At 34.4% G+C, this 21,348-nt stretch overlaps 3 protein-coding genes across 4 annotated transcripts in view; 2 read left to right on the top strand and 1 right to left on the bottom strand.

The window, feature by feature from the left end:
* The window catches only part of LOC144554229 (uncharacterized), a 102,721-nt gene that overhangs the window by 13,646 nt on the left and 67,727 nt on the right, over positions 1–21,348 (bottom strand). The gene's annotated exons all lie outside the window — the stretch shown is intronic.
* The window catches only part of LOC144554227 (uncharacterized), a 73,953-nt gene that overhangs the window by 5,346 nt on the left and 47,259 nt on the right, over positions 1–21,348 (top strand). The window lies entirely within an intron of this gene.
* Positions 13,439–20,779, top strand: LOC144554221 (disease resistance protein RGA2-like). Its single transcript, XM_078302538.1, has 8 exons — positions 13,439–13,955; positions 14,456–18,090; positions 18,177–18,298; positions 18,422–18,507; positions 18,984–19,095; positions 19,416–19,529; positions 20,069–20,235; positions 20,641–20,779. Exons 1-2 carry the CDS (start codon positions 13,607–13,609, stop codon positions 18,088–18,090), a joined length of 3,984 nt encoding a protein of 1,327 aa, XP_078158664.1. The 5' UTR covers positions 13,439–13,606; the 3' UTR covers positions 18,177–18,298; positions 18,422–18,507; positions 18,984–19,095; positions 19,416–19,529; positions 20,069–20,235; positions 20,641–20,779.

The raw sequence follows: 21,348 nt of genomic DNA, 5'->3' as shown, positions 1-21,348 counted from the left end.
ATCCTGCCTAGAGCTTGAACGAGATCTCTCGACCTGAACTTGGACTTTATTCATTCAGTCAATAGTACATTGCATCTTGAGTTAGCTTCATAAAGAGGTTTGAATTCAACAGATTTTGCACTTTCAATTGGAACAAGGCACTCCTTACAACCAAGTACTACCAGTACCGATTCCACATTTGTGAACTGACAATCATCGAGAAATTCAGCTATGCTGTCCACATTTTAGTTTCTCAAATTTCTACATAATATTAATATGATTGAGAATAACAGAATAGTTTAAAGTAGGGCTCAAAATTGTCAATTAGATATCTTATTAATATTAGTATGATTTTTTTTTAGTCAAAGAAATATAACTGGGTATATTAATAAAATAGTAATCTTTAGATTAGATGGGGAAATAAGTAATTTTCAATTTTGGATAGGGAAATATCTAATTGAACAAGTTATGATGGGCATATATCTAAAATTCCCTAGGTTTTATTGTTGGTTGAAAATTAAACCAAAGCAGTTCAAATTTTTGTTAAGGCAAAGTTACAATAATACCAGGTTTTCTTCTGTTTGATTAATCCAAGCTGAAGGGGTAATAAATGTTGATTGATGGCTTACTTGTATGCAACCCAGTGTCATATTAACAAAGAAATTTGGATTCACAGGTTCTTGATGATATGGTAGATGGATAGCATCGACAGTACCAGTACATTTGTAATTTTGTTCTGAAGAGTGATACTTGCACAAACAATGCCTGTGAAGATCCTGAGAACTTCCTTGATGGCTTATTGGATCGATTTGAGGTAGAGAGTGTTGATCTTCCTGTGAAGAGCCTGGTGGGATCAAGGTTCTGGTTTGATCAGATGGTCGAATTTAGCATAGCCAACTAGCCATCCCTCTATTTTCAAAATTTAAGCTCAACCTAAGCGTATCTGTGCAACTTATCTAAAGTAAATCCAATGCAGCAATATTTCATAGACAAAATGACCATGACAGCTCCAAGAAAACCGAAATTTTTATTCATAATATAACAAAATTCAAAAACTCAAACATAACATCACATTGGAAAATATCGGAACATAACCATACCGCCATTGACAGCGATACCATTTGTCTCCTACAGCTGGCATTGCCAGTGGTATTATTTATTGTCGGTACCGCTAGCAATGTCAGCAGTACGGATTTCTATAAATAAGGGGTAATACCGGCAGTTTTAGAAAAAGCCATTTCAAAATTTCATTTTCCACTTCTCTCTCTCCCAAACCCTTTCTGAGAAACTTTGCGAAGTCCTAAGTTTGTTACAAATATGTTTTTATTTATTTTATTAGTAATTAAATATTATAAATTATTAGAATTTGTATAAATCTAGGGTTTAGGATTTAGGCCCGAAAATATAGGTTTTACAAATGCCATACTTGGTCCAGAGTTACCAGACCCTAGGTATTTTGCCTTCAAAAACATCAAATTTAGGTTTTCAAAATATCAGACTTGGTTCAGAGTTACCAGACCCTAGGTATGTTGCCTTAATTCGTACAAATTACAAATTACAAATGCCTTACTCACATGGTAAATGCCTTAATTTGTACAAATTACAAATTCATATGTTAATGTTTCTTAATTTTAATCCGTATTTTTTTTCCTTTGCAGGTTATGAGGGCATGTGCTTACACTATTAAGCTAGTCGTTACAAAGGGTTGGAGAAAAGTAGGGATATGCCAAATCATGCATGGTCCCGGTAGCGTCGAGTATGCGAGCTTAGAAGGCGACTAGTCTCTATGCTGAAGGACACTGACCCGCCCAACTGGCGTGAAATATTATCTAACGAGAATACAGAGGAACATACCACACTGATCCCAGATGCCCCTGCAGATGGCAGTTCTTACCCGCATCAAGACTGGTTGTACTCCATGTATGGAGGGAATGCGTATGTCCAGCATATCCAGCATATCCCGCACACATCACATAGGTAACAAACAACAATATTTTAATTTTTTTCAAATAAGTAATTATTGAAAATCACGGCTAATATTATTTATATGTAGGTCATGTAGGAGGCCCTAGAGGATCTCTGTACAGAGGTGCCATGGTTCAGTTATGAGGAGATGGTACTACCGATGTTAACCCCAAGGGCCAACAATCATGAGTCAGACGAATTGCATAGCCAAGACTTCGCAGTACCATGCTAATTAATTGATGTTTTTGGCACTGGTGTTACAGTACCATGCTAATTAATTGTTCTGTTCTTAGACTGATTGTGGGACTGAATCAGAAAGAGCAGTTTCTTAGTTTTATTTACTGTTTTTTTGTATGTTTCATAGTAGTACAAAATTAAAAAATCTGGTTCAATTTTGATCCAGTTTTTTTCATAGTATCTTTTCCTTTTGTCTTCAATTAGGATGTGTTCTGTTAAACGTTCGATTGGATTAGTCCAAGCTGAACTGCTAATTATCTTAAAGTGGTATTAAATGAAGATTTATGAAATCTAAATTTATAGTTTATTCGTATGCTCTTCAAGTAACATTAAATTAATTTGTGTTTTGTTTCAAATAGTGACATTTAGCAGCCCAATTAAAGATGTCTCATTTAAGGCCAACCCTAAAGCTTGTCCAATTGGTCTAACTTAATAAATTCTATGTAACAACATTTCACAGAAATTGATGACTTTTGGGCCTAAGGGTCAATCGGTAATTAGATTACTGATAGGCCTACACAATCAAGAACCAAGATAAAGATGGAAGGAAATGGTCTTTTTTAAGTTGCAATCAAGCACCATTTATGTTATGATCATTTATTTAATTGAACATTTTTTAAGTCGTGTTTCTTCTTGTGAGTTAATTAATTTCGTATTTAACATTATTCATTCAATTAACGTTTTCAACAAACGCAAAATGCATTTACTCGTTACTAAATAAAAACGTGTAAGATGCAAAATAAAATATGCAATACTACAATTTTGTAACAACGTAGTGAACAAAATAACATCTACTTTGTATCTAAGCTACATTTCAAAAAAATTTCATCTGCGTGATACCTTTTGATTGTTTTGTTTTAAAGAATTTTTTTATTTTTCTAGCAGTGTTCTTGGTGAAAACTAGTAAATTAGGGAGTACTTTTATAATTGTAATAAATATTTTTAGTTATATTTATATTCATATTTTAAAATTTATTATCAGTAACTGTGTAAGCATAATGAATAAATAAAAAAATTGAAATTGAAATTATCCATTTTTATATTGCATTGCGATTATGTTTTATTTTTTTTTAAGTTATGCTGTTGTCATCAAAAGCTTGTAAAAATATGTACTAATGTAGATAATTTAAAGACGTTGATTTTTCAACTTATTGATTCACATAAAAACAAAATTGAAATGTGATAATTTTTTATGAGCACATAGAAAAAATAATATAGATCACATCTAACAGTTTTATTTTAACTTTTAAATTTTAAATTTTGAGTTATTAAAGTTTTGAAAAATGAAGACATGGTGAAGACAAAAAAATAGAGGCATTTGAACCCTCCTCTTCCTCTTGTATCTAAGCTCATTGTGGGAACAATCTATGCATCGATTGTCTGTTGCAACTAAAGCAATATATGGCGCATCGATTGTTAAAAAATAAAAAATATAGCAATATGGCACATCAATGGACTTGGTTTATGTGGACCATTTGTTAAAAAATAAAATAAAAGTCCGGATAGTCTTTAGTTCTACAACTCTATTAATAGAGTTGGAGTGGTTAGAAATGGAGAGTATATAAAACTTAAAAGACTTTGGAGCCATCATGTACTGCAGAGAGAGGAAAGAGAGTGTTGGATCCGAAAATGGGTTCCAAATAGTTCGGATATCCTATCCGTTTTAACTATAGAATCTGTATTCGTATTTGGATAATTTTTTTCTTTCTTAATATAATATCTGAATAAAATTATCCACTCCAAATATCAGTATCCAAACTAATAGTTCGGATTCCGACAGATAAAACCGGATATGTTTTCGAAAAAAAAATTATTCATAGAAATATTGGATCATTTCCTCTTCTTTAATTTAATATCCGAATAAAATTATCCGCTCCGAATATCTATATCCAAACCATTAGCAGATTCAGATGGATAAAACCATATTTGTTTTCGAGAATTTGTTATTCATAGAAATTATTTAAAAATTAATAGAGAAAAACAGAAAGTGTATCTCAATTGTTAGATTCATACAATAATTGGAAGCATTGTTTTTTATTCAAACTTGATAAATAATCCGAGATGGGTCCCATCCCTTCTCTCTGTTTTCTCTACATTGAGACATTTAATAAAATAATAAGATGGACCCCATATTAAAAAATATGTTGCATAAAAAAAATGAGGTGGCTCCATTTCTTCTGTGCTAAATTTACATATTAAAAAAAAATGGTGGACCCCATATTAATATATATATATTGGTCATTTGCACAAAGAGAGCAACACCGAGTGCACTCAACTGGAGAAGTAAACAAATTTGTTTTTGTATCGGTTTTCCGAATAAAAATGATATTACATGGGTGCCCCACATAAATCATTTGATTCTTTTTTTTTTCGCATTGTTTAAGTGCCATATTGGCAAACAAGCAAAACAAAAACAAAAATACACCTAGAGTGTTCTTGAGTTTTCGGAATGTTAATAACGCAAACAAACAAAAGAAGAGGGAACCAAGTGAAAATTTCTGTGGATTATTTCGAGATTATTGTTAAAATAGGAGATTCGAGAATTTATTTTTCTTGTAAAAGAGGAGAGTCCTCAAAAAGAGTGGTACAAGAAGGCCTCTGAAATAAAAGTGATAATCTTCGCACGGCTAAGAAAGAGTGACCATTTCAGAAATATTAATGTAAATTAATATTTTCAAATTCAAAATATTAATGTAAATTAATTATTTTCTATCTAGTAGTGAGAATGTAAAAAAAGAACTAGTACAGTGACCATTTCAGAAAAGTCAGAAAAAAAAATGGGGTCCTTGGGGTATTTTCAGTTTTTGTCAGGGTAAAATTTTCCATTCCATTAAAGCCACAAGTTATTTATTGGTTTTATGTTTGTATTTGTTAGGTTGATTTCTGGGTGATGAGGTGGATGTGTTGACATATCTTTTGGAGAAAGTATTTAGGATTTTGAATCATTACCCCCATGTGTTTCAGCAGTACCAGGTTGGTATATGCCAAACAGTAGATACTGGTAATCTACAACATTATTAAAACTAGATCAATTAATTATGAGTTGTCAGCTTCCAACCAGGTTGTATAACTGCATTTGAAGACATTTGAAGACATCGAAAGATCCAATCTGTGAATCATTTGGTGATAAGCAGCTCTCTTCTTTCTTAGAACAAAGCCTCTTTTCCAAGTTTCTTTCTAAGGTTTGCTTTCTTAATTTGTACTAATCCACCGAATATACTTGATAATCTCGTAGATTGGTATATGTAATTGTAAGAGAGTGTGAGAGAGTGTTAATACCCTGTATGCATATAGTGATTTTGCGCCTTGCTCCCGTAGTTTTCTCCCATAACAGTTTCCACGTAAAATCTTGTGTGTCTCTGTTATATTTCTCCAATTATTCGGGTATTGGAGTATGCTCACAAGGTGTTCGACGAAATTACTCTTTGAACGCTTCTGTGACCGTTCCCAAATCCCAACAGCTATTGGGTACGGGAAATGTTTCTGGCAGTGTATCACATCTAAAGGTGTATAAGCCCTTTATGACAACGTCAAAAAAAGCAGGAACATGATTAGAATATAATGTTTTTGCTTCTTGATTTAAATCTGCCCCTTCAATTTGATAATACTCTTACAATTAGTGTTGCATTTTAAATATTGTATTATTGCTTAGGGGTAGAGTCACATTGGGACAGGGGTAAGCAGTTACTCCTGGATTTTGAAAATTTCCTGGTATTGAAAATTAAGCCTAAATCCATATGTATGTGAGCTTTGCCTATCCCAGAATGCTTATTCCAAAGTGTAGCCCAGTTTTCTTTTGCGAAACTCAATCTTTAATTTTTGCCTACATTATTTGACTTTTGTCTACTCCTAAATCAATTCTTGACTATGTCCCTGTTATTATTAAGAATCAGATTAAGGTGGAACTTCAAATGAAATTGGCAAATAACGGGTGTTGATAATAAAATACAACCACCAAGTATCACATTTCGTTGATCGGGTTTGTTCCTATACTTCTAAAAATGAAAATTATGAGAAAGGCTTTTAGATAGAAACATTGAACGAGCATGCTTGCCCATTTTGTTTTCAGAAACAGAAGGGAAATAAAATAACCTTATGAAACAACTCAATTTAGAATTAAATTTAGGAGTATTAAGTACAAAATTAATATCCTAATAAGTTCATAAAGATTGGTTAAATCCAATTTATCCGGAACTATGAATTTTCAATACTAAAGATGAGAAGCACAAGCCTTAAATTAAAATGATCAGGGCTGAGTTCAATCTGGGTTTTTCACTCTTTATAACTGATCCAAACCGAATTTGGGCTCAACCCACTCATTAGCAGGCCTATTTCTGAAAGTTTATTTTTTATTTTTTCTTCTCTGCTCCTCTGTTTTAATTGCTCTGCCGCTAGCAAGAATTCTGATTAGCTTCCTCGTTTTGAGGCATTTCCAAGTAAAGTTTTTTTGGTAATCAACCCAAAATTGCCTCACATTGTGGTGTACCAGTGTTTTTGGTACCAATCTGAGCTTTCTAGTAATTACTGTTCCTGTGAACAAAATTAGGGTTTGAGTTTTGCTGGTTGCCTAGGCTGATATGCAAATTTGGGTAGCTGAGACCTTGTTATGGCACTAAAATTCAGTAGCTGAAGCCAATAAAGGGCATTTTAATACCAGTAGGGTTTTTTGACGAAAGGTTGTCAGTGGGTTTTCTAGCCTTGCAATGAAATTTTTAGTAGTAATAATGTAATATAATTCTAGGGTATATAACCTTTCATTCAAAAAAAATAAAAATAAAATAAAACCAACATCTTGAATAAATGAAAAAATTAATTTAGGAATACCTGACCTATTTACAAACTCATCTCTTTTGTTTCATTTTTCTTAAGGATTTTCTCAAATACCTCTTCATCTCCATTTTTGAAAGGCAGCAAAGGAAAAAATAAATAAATAAATTGGTGCAATGCCCAACTCCATTGATAAAACCAAGCTCCAAACAAGAAGCCGATGGAGAAACTACGAATTCTTATATTAAGAACGCTGAAAATCTCCAAATGGTTAATTAGATATGACTTTTATAAAGATTGGAGATCAATTTGGGTGCAAAAAGTGGGGGATATCCAACATAAGCAGGGTCAGAGAGCCGCCTGACAAGTGGGACCCATTAAATAGGGAAACAGAGGTGCTAGACTGGACATATCCATTCCAATTAAATCGGAGCGGAGATAAGAAACGCCAGAGCTTCAAATACAAGCCTCCGCAGCGCCTGACAGTGTGGACCCGCTACACAGCCTCAGAACGCAAAACCAGACATCTCTAGCCAGCACGAAAACCTGAGAAGAAAGCAAAATAATTCCACCAGGTCTGACGAAGTGGGCCCTTGTGTTTAAAGGCACAGGGAATCGATGCTAGCGAAACGGTCCCCTTCTCCGAATTGTTTGCTCACGGAGTACAAGAAACCTAATAGCCCTGCCATAAATGGTTCATGTACACCACTCTCACCTAAATATCGAAGCAAAAGAAACACACTGAAACCGATATGTAGGGCCCTTGCGTCAGATCCTTTGCTAATTAATTTATCATTGTGAATTAACAACTATTGAACAGTTAAAGATGATTTTCAATTGTGAATTAATAACTTTTAAAGTAGAAAATGACTTGATCTGAAAATTCTAAATCATGCAAAAACTGTGATTTTCTACCTATCTAAAAAAATAGTAAAAACTTTTAAAACATATAAAATTCGGTACACAAATACATATTCATATGGAAATTATGTTGAACGGTTCACATCAATTGTTAGAATTTTGAAAATGAAAATATGAATCCATATTACAAACCAATATGTGCTATGCATAGTAGCATAGACTCACTCAAATTTGTTTAATTTATGTATGAAGATAGATTATGGAATATAAAAATCTCAGGGAATATACAAATTTCAGGAAATGTAAATTACGGATCACTCCGTGCTATGAAAAACTTTTCAAATATTGTAAAAATTCAAATTATGTCCCACTCAAAAAAGAAAACAAATAAATAAAATACAAGGGCCATTTCAATACACACAGAGAGAATAATAAAAACAAATTATAGTTAAATTAACTATAGTTATGGTAAATGCGAAAGAATTGAGAGGGTTGGAAAAGAATTATGATATAAAATAACAGAGGGAGAAACATAAATTCAAATGAAAGAAATGTCGAAAAGCATATATGATAGTATGCCTTAGTGAAAATTGAAAGTTTCGGGGACTTTGAGGTAAAGTTTATTAGGCGGAGAAGTACTTTTGGGATACAAAACAGTTCATATTAAACTTGGAAATTAAATATCTTAAATATGAAATGATCATAAAATCAGTTCATATTAGTAATTGAACTTTTTTTAAAATATTACTGTGGAAATATTTTTTAGTTACTAGTGAAGACTAGTTTTTGCTATGAGCACGGTTTAAATGTCTCGTGTTTTTCATTCTTCAATCATGTTTCATATTTTTTTTTTAAATTCAAATAATTAAATCAAACCGCTCAACATAATATTCATAATAAAATTTACTTGGACACCAAATTTTATATTTATTTCTTTATTCTTTTACTTATTTTTTTAAGATAAGATGCGAATGTTATATATTAATATTTTGGAGCGATGAAAGAAGCTAATAAATATGCATGTGATGAAAGGACCTCAAATTTAATATCCATGCATTCACACTTATTTTATTGTATTTGAGGATATACAAATCATATTTCTTTTTTTCCAGATGTGCATAGGGTGTGAATTAAATCCTTTTAATCGTTTATCTAACTCGTATGTAGTATTTGATAAGGCAAGTATAGCTAAGATTTTTCTTCTTTTCGTTGGCTTATCTGATATGAGTATGGGTAAGAAAAATATTTCGTTAACTTATTGGATAAGAATATGAGTAAGAGTTATTTCATATTCATTAGTAATTAATAAATATGAAATTATATATTATATATTATATGTTTTTGTATTTATACATATAATTTTATTATTACATTTAGATTGATTTATATTAAAATTTAATTATTCTAAAACATATTGCATATATATTTTTTTATGTTTTTAATGAAGGATAAAATGGATACTTCATAAATTTAAAATAAGTTTTAATAGAAAATGGATATATTTCTGAGTTTTTGAAGTTTACAAAAGTAAATATGATATTATGAATTTTAGAGGGGGCATACGTTATTTCCAAGTTTTTTAGGGGACCAATTTTCAATCAAAGAGAAAACACTTTCTTTAGTAGTCATCCTTTCCAAGGCTTATTTTGGTAAAATTTGAGTTAAGAAATATATATTTTGGTAAAATTTGTAGTTGGTTTTGGAATTTCTATTCTTGCTCCCATGCTAGCCTAATAGCCTCCTATTGATTTTAGAAATATTCGGATCGTCTGCTGCGTTCATAAATAATTCATATGCGTGCTTAAGAGTTGTACATTAGTGTAATTATAGTCTTAGAAGAGTTTTGAAAGTGTCTATACACAACCTCACACAGTTAGTGCAACAAGAGATCAGATTCTATACTAACAAGAAATTTGTTTTATTTTGAATCAATGAATGGTGTGTGTCTGTGTGGAGTGCGTATCCTGTCACCTGTGAGATATCTCAACTTTTGCGTGACCGACGTGTCCAGTGCCTATTCGGGGGTGATGTGGGGTCAGTTTTATGTATGCTTTGAGATTCGTGCATAACGTATTTTAAATGGTTGGAATTTTTCATGAAGTCATGCAAAGTTTGAGATATCTGGAGGATACGAATTCGTCTGTGTGGCACTAGACAATGGAGAGTTAGTTTAGTAAAAAAAAAAAGAAATCACTGGATTAGGATGGGTGGGATTGTCCCGTCCAGCTTTTTTTTTTTCACTGCCTTCGAACGGGATAGTTTGTCCCGTTTCATATACATATTTTTTAATGAGTAGAACTAAGGTGCTCTTAAGCTCATCAAAGTTTTGGTGAGATTAACTCTAAAACTTATCAAATCGATTTCAAATGACGAATCCGAACTGTTGAAACCCGCATACCTTACGTGTGATGTATCTACATGTGAAATTTTTAAACATTCGAATTTATTTAGTATAAAGTCAAGCGGTCAAAAAACGTTTACAAATGAATGCACTAAAATTAATTTATTAAACTTCTAATTTTGACCGCTTGACTTTATACTAAATTAATTCGAATGTTTAAAAATTTCATATGTAGATGCATCACACGTAAGGTAAGCGGATTTCAATGGTTCGGATTCGTCATTTGAAATCGATTTTACGAGTTTTAGAGTTAAGTTCACCAAAACTTTGGTGAGCTTAAGAGCACCCTAGTTTTACTCTTTTTTAATTAGTGGCGGATTAGATTTTGAATTAAAAGGATGGGATAAATTATTCCGTCTATAGGACAGAATGAACGGTCCCGTTGTATCTAAATATCGAAATTCCATTGGATCAATCCCCTTTAAGATATATTTTTCTTTTATTTTCAATAAATAAAAATATCGGTTAAAAATTAAGCCTAAATCCATATGTATGTGGGCTTGCCTATTCCAAAATTCAACTTTGCCTAGCCCAGTTTTTTTTTTTTTTTCGCATCTCAATCTTTAATTTTTGCCTACATTTGAATCAATTGCTGACTATGTCCCTGTTATTGTTAAGAATCAAAGGTTGAAATGCAAATGAAATTGGAAAATAACAGGTTGATTATAAATTGCCTACATTACGTTGATTGGGTTATTCGTTTTGTATGGGTAAGAAAAGGGCCGATTTTTTTATTAATTGAAAAAAAATTAAAAAAAATGTCACAAAACGGGATGGTTTTGATGGAAATTCGGTATGTAAGTAAAACGGGTTGTTTTATCCCGTCCCACGAGACGGGCAATTTTAACCCGTCCTGCTAGAAAATGAAAAAAAATTAAAAACCAGAGACGGTAAATCCATTCCCGTCCGACAACAAAAAAAGAAGAAAAAAATCCTAGTACGGTGCAGATTGTCCCGTCCGAGAAGCGGAACGAATTAATTGCACGTTTATGCGTTGGAATGATACTTCTCGGAAATTAGATGGGATAATCTTAACAAAGTTATAAATCAAATTATAGATAATCAATACAACAAAGATATAAGTCAAGGATAGATCCAGTTATAAATCAATACAACAAAGTTTTAGATAATCTTTACAAAATCATTTCGCAAGGGACCTCAAACCTCAAAAATTTATCTCAGTAACAAACTAGGGACCAAGTATCATTCCAAAACATTAAGGAGCGGACGGGAACAAATATAACGTCCCTATTTTTTCTGTTTAAAGTTAATTTGATTAGCGGACGACGGAGTTGAATTAGATAGGACAGGGTAAAATGTCTCATCTCACAAACCAATCTGTTTTACCTAGATATCGAATTTCCACCTAATCAATCTCCTTTCGCGATATTTTATTTATTTATTTTCGATTAATAAAAAATCCGAAAGAGTAGGGTATGAGTAAGCTAATTCTTAATGAGTAAAAGTTTGAATATGAGTAAGTTAATTTTCGAGTATGAGTATGAAAATGTCTCAATCCGACCCGTATACTATACCCATAGACACTCCTAATTGTGCATGTTATTAATTACATTACTTGCATTACTTATTTCATCTCGAGTCTGGGTTTCACCCAAGTTAATGCTAATGGCCCTCAGCAAACCAAATTATTTTGTCAGACTAATCAATTGACAGTCTCACAGTCATTTTTATGTCCACCTTATTATGGAATGATTGACCATTATATATTTATGAGTAGGGTTAAAATGCCCCATTATTTTTTGCTCCAACCATGTCCCATCTCTATATCTTCGTTTACAAAGTTCAAATAGTCGATCCGAACCGTTTATCTTGTTCTACATATTAAAATGTGCTTAGAGACCAAATTTTATATTTTTTGAAATTTTTTTACTATTTTTTTAGATAGGTACAAAATCACCATTTTTGGATGGTCCAGATGTAGTGATTTTGTACCTATCTAAAAAAATAGTAAAAAAAATCCAAAAAATATAAAATTTGGTCTCTAAGCACATTTTAATATGTAGAACAAGATGAACGATTCGGATTGACTATTTGAACTTTGTAAACGAAGATATAGAGATGGGGCATGGTTGGGGCAAAAAACAATGGGGCATTTTAACCCTACTCTATATTTATATAGCAAATAGATGCAATGTTATTTTATATGTAATTTATTTTGTACAATTGTTGTCGGTCTGATGTGGTAGTCTAGATCAGGGTTTTAAATATGAGGCTTTTTGTGCCATGCCGTGACAAGTCATATTGTGATTTGGATTATGTGCTGTGTCGTATCGTGATTAAGTCAAATTTTTATGTGTCATGCCATGTCGTGATCAAATTCGAAAGGATGGTTACGGCACATGAATGGTCACGGTAGTCACTCCATGACCAAGACACGTTGTGACCACATATGATGTGCCCAAATGTACAGGTCACGTTTGGTCACATTTAACTAATTTTTCTTATAATTTAAGTTAGTTTATTCGAGATTCACCATTTGATCAAGATTTAATGACCCTAATTACATGTGACTCATGTGACCATGTGATGTGCTATGCCGAGATCTGATCTTAAACGTGCCGTGCCATACCAAATTATAAAAAATTGTCACGTCGCACGAATAATCACGGCACGAGACACACAAGTCACAACACGTAACAGGCACACATGCCATGCCATATCGAGTGACACCGTGACTTTTTTACATCACTAGTCTAGATCATGCATGAAAGGCTGAATTAAAGTGTAAATTAAAGATTCCTTTGGCTGAGTCCGCATCCCACTACAGCAAATTGGACCGTTTGAATTTGGCTCTGGATCGTCTCATCATAATTCAGGATTTAAATCAGACGGTCAGTATCTAAACTCAAAATTTGAATTAACTCAGAAATTGCTAATTCCCTTGTGGCGGAGCCCTCTGCATGTGCAGCTATTAGTACAGATGCCTTCACGCGTTAGGAAATAGTCTATATCACTATATGGGTGGGAATGAAATCTTTTGCTTTTCTTTTAAAAAGCATATTTCTACTTTTTCTCGTCCAAGTGTTGATTTTCATTGAAATTTGTCTATGTAAAAATTTGAACGGTTGAACGAAATGCAGTTTCCTAGCAGATTCGGTCTGGCAACATAACGACAATAGTCCGTTGTAATTAGAAAGAAGCGGATAAAATTTTTAGCCGTCTCCGACCTGCAGCATGATTTCCTAAGCCAAGTATGGCACAGTGAATAAACCCATGGCTTGCTTACTAACTCCGCAAAGGTGCAAACAAAAAAAGTGAAAAAGCAATTTCCACTAGCCTTCTTTCTATCTATCAACCAGCAACAGAGTATGGACTGAGAGACTCTCACTGAAAAGAGATCATTTTCAGTTCAATTCAATTCAACTCACAAGTTTAATGGCGTCCGGATTGTTTTCTTCCATCCAATCCCTCTCCACCCAGCTCCTTGAGGCCATTCGTGGCACCCCTTCCACTTCGCACCACCGGGATCCACCTGTTACCGACCAACACAAAAGTGTTAGAGAGGATTTGGAGAAGCTGAGTCGGATGCTTAGGAGGATCCAGGCCATTCTAAAGGACGCTGAAGAGAGGGAGATTCATGACGAATCTGTTCAGCTGTGGTTGGCGGAGCTAAGAGGTGTGGGCTACCAAGCAGAGGATGTGCTGGACGAGTTCTACTACGAGGTGCTCAGATCCATCGTCGAGAGAGGAGATGCTGCTATTGAGGCCTACCATAGGGACGGGGGTATGCTTTTAATTGTTCTTTTGGTACCCTTTGCCTTTTTAACTGTACAATTTGGTACTTTAATTAGTGAATACAAGATGTTCAATGAAATGTCCAATGATTATTTCTTCATTTTACGGAAACCTATCAAAATTCAGCACACTTCTTTTGTATTACTGGCTCTCATGTGTGTATGCTGACTTGTGTCAGTTGAGTTGTTTTCCATTTATCTTTACTGGCATACTGCCGAAGTGGTACCAGAATAAGACAGCTCAAATTGTCACACTTTTTGTATCCCCATTTCCTAAAAAAAGGTTATCTGTATGGAATTTAACCACATACACTCCATCCAAACCAACATGAGAAAAAAAATAGAAAACCTAAAAAAATCCTTGAGGTAACCCTTGTGTTAATTTTTATTGAATTCTCAAGGAATTTGTAATATATATATATATGTATATATATATATATATTGAGTTAAACATGGGGGATAAGAGAAAGTTTGATATACAATTCTACAGGGACTAAGAGAAAATTTGCCGAGATGGACACATCATCCTCCATTGCTTCTTATTCATTTAGTATTACCAAGGTCGTGATTCCAGATGGCATGGCAGAGAAGATCAAAGGTATAACAGAAATGTTTGAAGAGATTTCAAATGCTCGTAGGGATCTTCATTTGAGGGAGGATGATGGGACCCGGCTGGTTAAAGGTACACAAATCCGGCCACCAACCAGCTCTCATGTGGATGAGAGAGCTATTTTTGGTAGAGAGAAGGAGAAGGAGAAGATCATTAGCGTCCTCAACCCTTTAAATGATCCACAATTTACGGTTCTTCCAATTATTGGGATGGGCGGGTTGGGCAAGACCACGCTTGCTCAACTCGTTTACAATGACTCCAAGTTCTTGCAGTTGTTTGACAAGAGAGCTTGGGTGTCAGTCTCTGAGAATTTTGACCTAGTATGCCTGACTAGAGCAATAATTGAATCAATCAACAGAATAACTTGTGAGATTTCTGAGCTAAACACACTGCAAGATATTCTCAAGGAAATGATAAAGCATGCTAGTTTGTTTCTCGTGCTAGACGATGTGTGGAATGAAAATACAGAACTGTGGGAACACTTTCAGGTTGCTTTAAAAGGTGTTAAAACTGTAAAAATATTGACAACAACCCGGAATACCACTGTTGCTGAAATCATGCAGACAACATCTCCTATTCAGTTGGATTACTTACCTAATGGAATATGTTGGTCTCTGTTCAAGCATTTTGCTTTTAACAATGGAGAGGCAAGTGAAAATGGAAAATTGCTTGAGATTGGTTATGATATTGTCAAGAAGTGCAGAGGCTCCCCTCTGGTGACCAAGGTGCTAGGAGGCATTCTCCGATATGATATGGATGAAGAGAAATGGCTAGAAGTTTTGGAAAGTGATATATCCGAAGTAGATGAGAGTGGCAAAATTTTTACCCCATTAGAGTTAAGTTACCAGAAATTGCCGCTACATCTCAAACCATGCTTTGTTTATTTAGCCATGTTTCCAAAAGGTAAACGGATTGATAGAGACCATGTGGTTAGGCTCTGGATGGCGCAAGGTTACATTAATAGCAATTCATCAAGAACTAAGAAAACATTAGAAGAAATAGGAAGTGAGTACTTAAATGAATTGCAAGGCAGATCACTCATTGATTTTGGGTATTACAATAAATGCTACGTTCATGATTTAATACATGATTTAGCAAGATCCATTTCTCAAAGGACAAACCAGCCTGTTTTAGAAAATGACAATCTATGGCATAGTTCATACAAAATAAACCACCTATACTTAACCAAGAAACATGAATTGTCAGGTGTTTTAGCATCCTGCAACAATAAGGTTATTCGAACATATATAAGGGAATGCCCAAGAAACTTCGAAGATATTAGTATGGGATACCCAAGAAACTACATAGATGATTCTGCCATTTTCTCTAAAATTACTTATGTGCGAGCTCTTGAGTTGGGGAATTGTATGCTGCCAGACACACTCAACATGTTGAAGCACTTGCGTTACCTTTCTATTGAAGATGATAGGATAGAAAGCCTTCCTGAATCTTTATGTCTTCTTTACCACCTTCAAACTTTGGATATAAGTTGCCATATTCTTCTAGAGTTACCTGAAAACATCAAATCCCTTATTAACCTTCGGTTTCTCCGGTTGTGTAGTGGTAAAATCGAGCAGTTACCTGAATCCATATCCCTACTTCACAATCTGGATACATTATCCATAGATATCTGTCACAAACTCACAAAGTTGCCCAGGACCATAGAGCAGTTAACAAACCTACGTGTTCTAAAACTATCCGAGCATTTTATATGTAACCTGTCATCCGGAATTGGAAAATTAACAAATCTTGAAACTTTAACTGGGCACTTTAAAGTCATGGGAAGTGACATGACCCGGGGGCTGGGAGAATTAAGGGATATGATGAATAGGCTTAGTGGGTCGATGTCCATCTCAGGGCTAAAAAACGTTGGTAATATCGAGTGCTCTAAGAAGGCCAATCTTGTATCAAAGTCAAATCTAAGCAAGTTAATTCTAAACTTCGAGGAAAATGATGTTTGCAAAAGGTTTTTGGGAGATGAATACAAAGATCCATTATTCTGTATAGCTGTCAGTTCAAGTACCAATGCAAAAAATGAGAATGATAAAAAGATAGAAGGTGTACTTGAGAACCTCCAACCTCATGGTAACCTCACACAGCTAGTGATATTAAATTATGGAGGAAGAAGAGTTCCTTCTTGGTTGCTTCATCCATCATTAATGTCCAATCTGATAACTCTAACTCTGCACTTCCATTCGGAGCTTACTTTTTTGCCTTTCTTGCAGCCATTGTGGGGTCAACTCCTACATCTCAAGTATCTCAAAATCTGCGGGAGTGGTGACACTTCTAGAAAATTATGTGAAGGACCTTCATTCAATAACATGCTCAATTTGGGGGAGTGGAAAACAGGTGATAAACCCTGCCTTAAGAAACTCGTCATAAATAATTGCCCTGAAGTATGGAAAGTAACTATTCCAGAAAATGTTGATGTGTTGGAGGTAAATGAATGTGGTTGTCAAGAAATCGAGTTCTCTTCACACTCTGAACTTAAAAGGCTTTCACTTTCTGGATGCCCCAATTTGTTTATGCTCTCGACCAACCCCTTAAAACTTAAGCAGCTGGATATAAAATATTGTGGCTTCCAAGAAATTAACCTCTCATCACTATCTAATCTTCAAAAGATTTCGATCTTTAGTTGTAGAGAGCTTGTCTCAATTTATTACAAAATTGGGGACTTACCTTCCCTTGTGAATATTTCACTTTCTGGATGCCCCAAATTATTGATATTCTCAGCCATCCTGGATGAAATGAAGCAGATGGATAAAAGAAATAGTGGTTTTCAATCTGAGATTCAAAATATCTTCGACTATAGAGAATTTATGCCACTTTCTCGGGGGAGAGTATCGCTATCTAATTGCCCCAAATTAAGGATTTTCTCAGCCATCCCAGCTGTAGAACTTAATAAGATGGAGATAATCAACTGTGGAATTAGTGAAATCATTTTACCATCAAGATGTAAGCTGTTAGTAATCCATAATTGTCCGCAGTTGAAACTCCTAAAAATTCCAAAAGAAGTTGAAGTACTGCAAATAAAATCCTGCAGTATTCGTGAAATATTTTTTTCCTTACAATCTAAGGTGCGGAGTGTTCATATCTATGATTGTCCAGAGCTGTTCTTGGTTCATTGGATGAATAGGAACGTATTATTTCTCAAGGACCTCGTTTTTGAGGGTTGTCCTGAGCTCATATCACTTCAATTTCTACAAGAAGATCTCCCATTACTTGAGAAATTTACAATTAAATCTTGTCCCCAATTTCACGAGGTTTTAACTATTCCATATCAACTGAAAGAATTAACGATAATTGACTGCCGATTTCCTGAAATCTACATTTTGCCACAATCCAAGCTTCAGCGATTAATCATCCGTGAGTGTTCAAACCTTACTGCAATTAAAGGGTTACAGGCACAGTTCCCTCCGGGTGATGTGTCACACCCCACGATGGAGATGGTTAAAATTCATAATTGCCCCATGATGGATTTTGGTACCAACGGAAACAGCTACTTCTATGATTAGGTAAAGGATGTCCATCTCAACACCACACAAACACACATAGAATGACCATTTGATTAATATCCCATTGTAATTATTTTTGGCAACAGAGAGTTCAGAGGTCTAATTTGGCATAGTTAGGATATCAATGATCTCATCTCATAAGCAACACATGAAAGGGTGGCGAGCAAGACGAGCGAGTCTAAAAGCTATTAGTTGCTTCATTCTTAAGGTAACATGAAACTCAATTTATGTATTCAATTACATGAAAATTTTTTAGCACATACAATCCAATTGCTAATAAGTGTAAAATTTCTTTTAACTATTTTCTTTGGGTTTTTTTGTTCTCTTTTAGGTGGGGGATTGACTGCTCATGACTGAGGTCTGATTGGCAGTCCGTATTGATTTAGTAGAAATACCATCAATTCTTAAAATTAGAAGGTACGATACTTAACACAGATCATATGTTTTAATTATTTACAATGTAAATGTTGTGACTTTTTAAATTTGTTCATATACTGAATATTGTAGTGTGAATATGATGAATATGATATCAGACACATTACATGGTAAATAAGGTGGAACTTTAACAGTTTTACTTTGATTAGAGGAGCTTAATCTTGCTGATTTGTTTCAGCATGCCATTTTTTAGTTATGGATTTTCTAAATGATAAATCCGTTTTTTCAATAAACCTTGTACCAGCTTTATATTTTGTTGCTACAAAGCATTTTTATTTTTTTGTATTTTCTGATACAATCTCCATGAACTGAATTGTGAAATTTTGAAATCTTAGAGGGTCTATCTTTATAAATTGCAAAATTGTGGAAAATACTTCTTGTCAGAGGGGCTTAAGCACAAGTTTGTATAATTTCTGTGTTGGAAGGTTTTCATAGCCTGATAAAACTGAAAACTGTAGGAACATACGCATCTCTCCTGCTGCTGAAGTCTTCAATTCAGACCTCATATTACCATTGGTGATTGTCCTCTGATGAGACTGGTGCTCGAGAAACAACATCACTTATGATGAGGTCTGGGTACAACACTAAAAGATATACATATATTAGATTATTTAGAAGCTAGAGACACTTGAATATATATTTATTAATAGCAGACCCAACCAGTACCAATACCAGTACCAACTATCTCGGGTAAATTTTCTGAATTCCATGCTTAAGCTTAAAAAATAATAACCCAAGTTGCAGAATAAGACAAAAGAAAATAAAGAATAAGAAAAAGAGATGATTTCCAATGCTATAATACATTTGGTCGTTACAGGACCAAACAACTTCTATTGATTGACAGCCCTTGAGATGATTTCCAGCATGTTATATCTAATTTACATTGGCAGTTGATTGACAGCCCTCGAGATGATAAAGAAGCTAAACGGGAGGTGGTGAACAGAGAAGGGCTGGATCAGCTTAAATTGCAATCCTTTTGTTATTGGGAAATACGAAGTTGCCTTGTTAGTGGTTCCAATCCCCTTTCTCTAATTCTTTTCTTTTTTTTCAATTTGTTTGTGCATCTTGCTTGTTTATCTTGCAGGATTGACGGTTTAGAGAAATTTAGATATATGCCCATGAGCCCAATATAACTTGTTCAATTAGATATTTCTCCATTAAAAATTGAAAATTAGTTATTTCCCCATCTAAATATAACTATTTTATTAATATACCCATTCTTGATTTTTTTCTATAAAAAGTTCAATTTAATATTAATAAATATCTAATTGACAATTTTGCCCCCTACTTTAAATTCCCTTTAGTACGTGGAAATTTGAGAAACTGAAAATGCGAAAGTTGAAAGTACATCAACTTTCATATGTACTTATAGTCTAAATTTCTCATGGACATATCTCCAATACGTGATGTTTTCGTTTTATGTTATTCTAGTACCCATTTTATATACACCGACATGCACCTTTTTCATTTCTCATGTTTTTCAACTTTCGTATTTTTCCATTTTGTGTTATTATGGTACTGAACAGTTTTTCCATATTACCAGAATACCAGAAAACTGAATTAGGGTCGCGCGTGTGATGGAGGTCAAGCCAGACGGAAGGTGCAATGAAGGTGGAGGATCATGCATGACAGCGGAGGGTCGTGCGGGATGAAGGTACAGTGAAGGTGAAGGATTGTGCGTGACAGTGAAGCTAGCTGTTTCATAGCTCGGTGAGATCATATACTCTCTGTTATCTATTTTATAGAGGTCAATTGTAATCTCAACCATAGCAGTGAACTTCCCTAATGAATCCTCTTGCATTCAAAATCAGTATTCGCTAATTTGGTATATACTGCCGGTGCCAATAGTAAGGTATTATACTGTTGTACCGATTTAACAAACAAAAATCTAGCCTCAATTGGTATATACTGTAGGTGCCACCGATTCAGGAGCTGTTTATCCATACCAGCAGTACAGATACAGTTCATTAGACCGAGCATGCTAAAATTATTGTTCTGGTCAGTCTTGCTCTCAAATACATTTAATGCACGCACCGCCGCAGAATCCAGCCTCATGTACCAATCCAAACTGTACTTCTTGATTGAATAATTCCCATAATTGCTATCATCTGCCAGTGAATCGACATAGAAAATCAGAGACCCGACTGAACCCAAGGTGAGGTCAAAATTGGAAAGAAGGTCTCGAACAGGCTTGCTTGAACAAGATCTCTCGACCTTAACTTGGGCTCTCTTCATTCAGTCAATAGTACATTGCATCTTGAGGTAGCTTCATAAAGAGATTTAAATTCAACAGATTTTGCACTTTCAATTGGAAAAAGGCACTTCTTAAAACGAAGTGCTACTAGTACCAACTCCACATTTAATTTAGGTTTTGAAAATACCAGAGTTGGTTGTTTTCGGAACACCAAAATTTAGGTTTTAAAAATATCAGACTTGGTTCAGAGTTACCAGTCCCTAGGTAAATGCCTTAATTCGTACAAATTACAAATTCATATGTTAAATGTATCATTTTAATTTGTACATTTTAATTTGCATGCGTGTGCTCACGCTATTAAACTGGTAGTTACAAAGGGTTGGAGGAAAGTAGGGACATCCCAACTCAAGAATGGTGCCGGTAACGTCATGTTCCTCTGGTCGTTACAGAGGAACGTAGCACACTGATGCCAGATACCCCTGCAGATGGTGGTCCTTATCCGGATCAAGACTGGTTGTACTCCATGTGTGGATGAAATGCATACTACAACGAAGAGGGAGCACCAGAGGCAAGACCAGAATATCCAACATATCCTGCACAAATCACACAGGTAACATAAAACAATATTT

This window comes from Carex rostrata, chromosome 5, assembly GCF_964058835.1.
Source record: "Carex rostrata chromosome 5, lpCarRost1.2, whole genome shotgun sequence".
Classification (NCBI taxonomy): domain Eukaryota; kingdom Viridiplantae; phylum Streptophyta; class Magnoliopsida; order Poales; family Cyperaceae; genus Carex; species Carex rostrata.
This window is presented reverse-complemented; position numbering and strand designations above follow the sequence as displayed.

What these genes read in the sequence shown, in the direction of transcription:
- LOC144554221 (XM_078302538.1), top strand. Translation starts at nt 13,607, where the DNA reads ATGGCGTCCGGATTGTTTTCTTCCATCCAATCCCTCTCCACCCAGCTC. An exon ending in GGCCTACCATAGGGACGGGG is followed by an intron (nt 13,956 to 14,455) that starts GTATGCTTTTAA and finishes ACAATTCTACAG; the next exon opens with GGACTAAGAGAAAATTTGCC.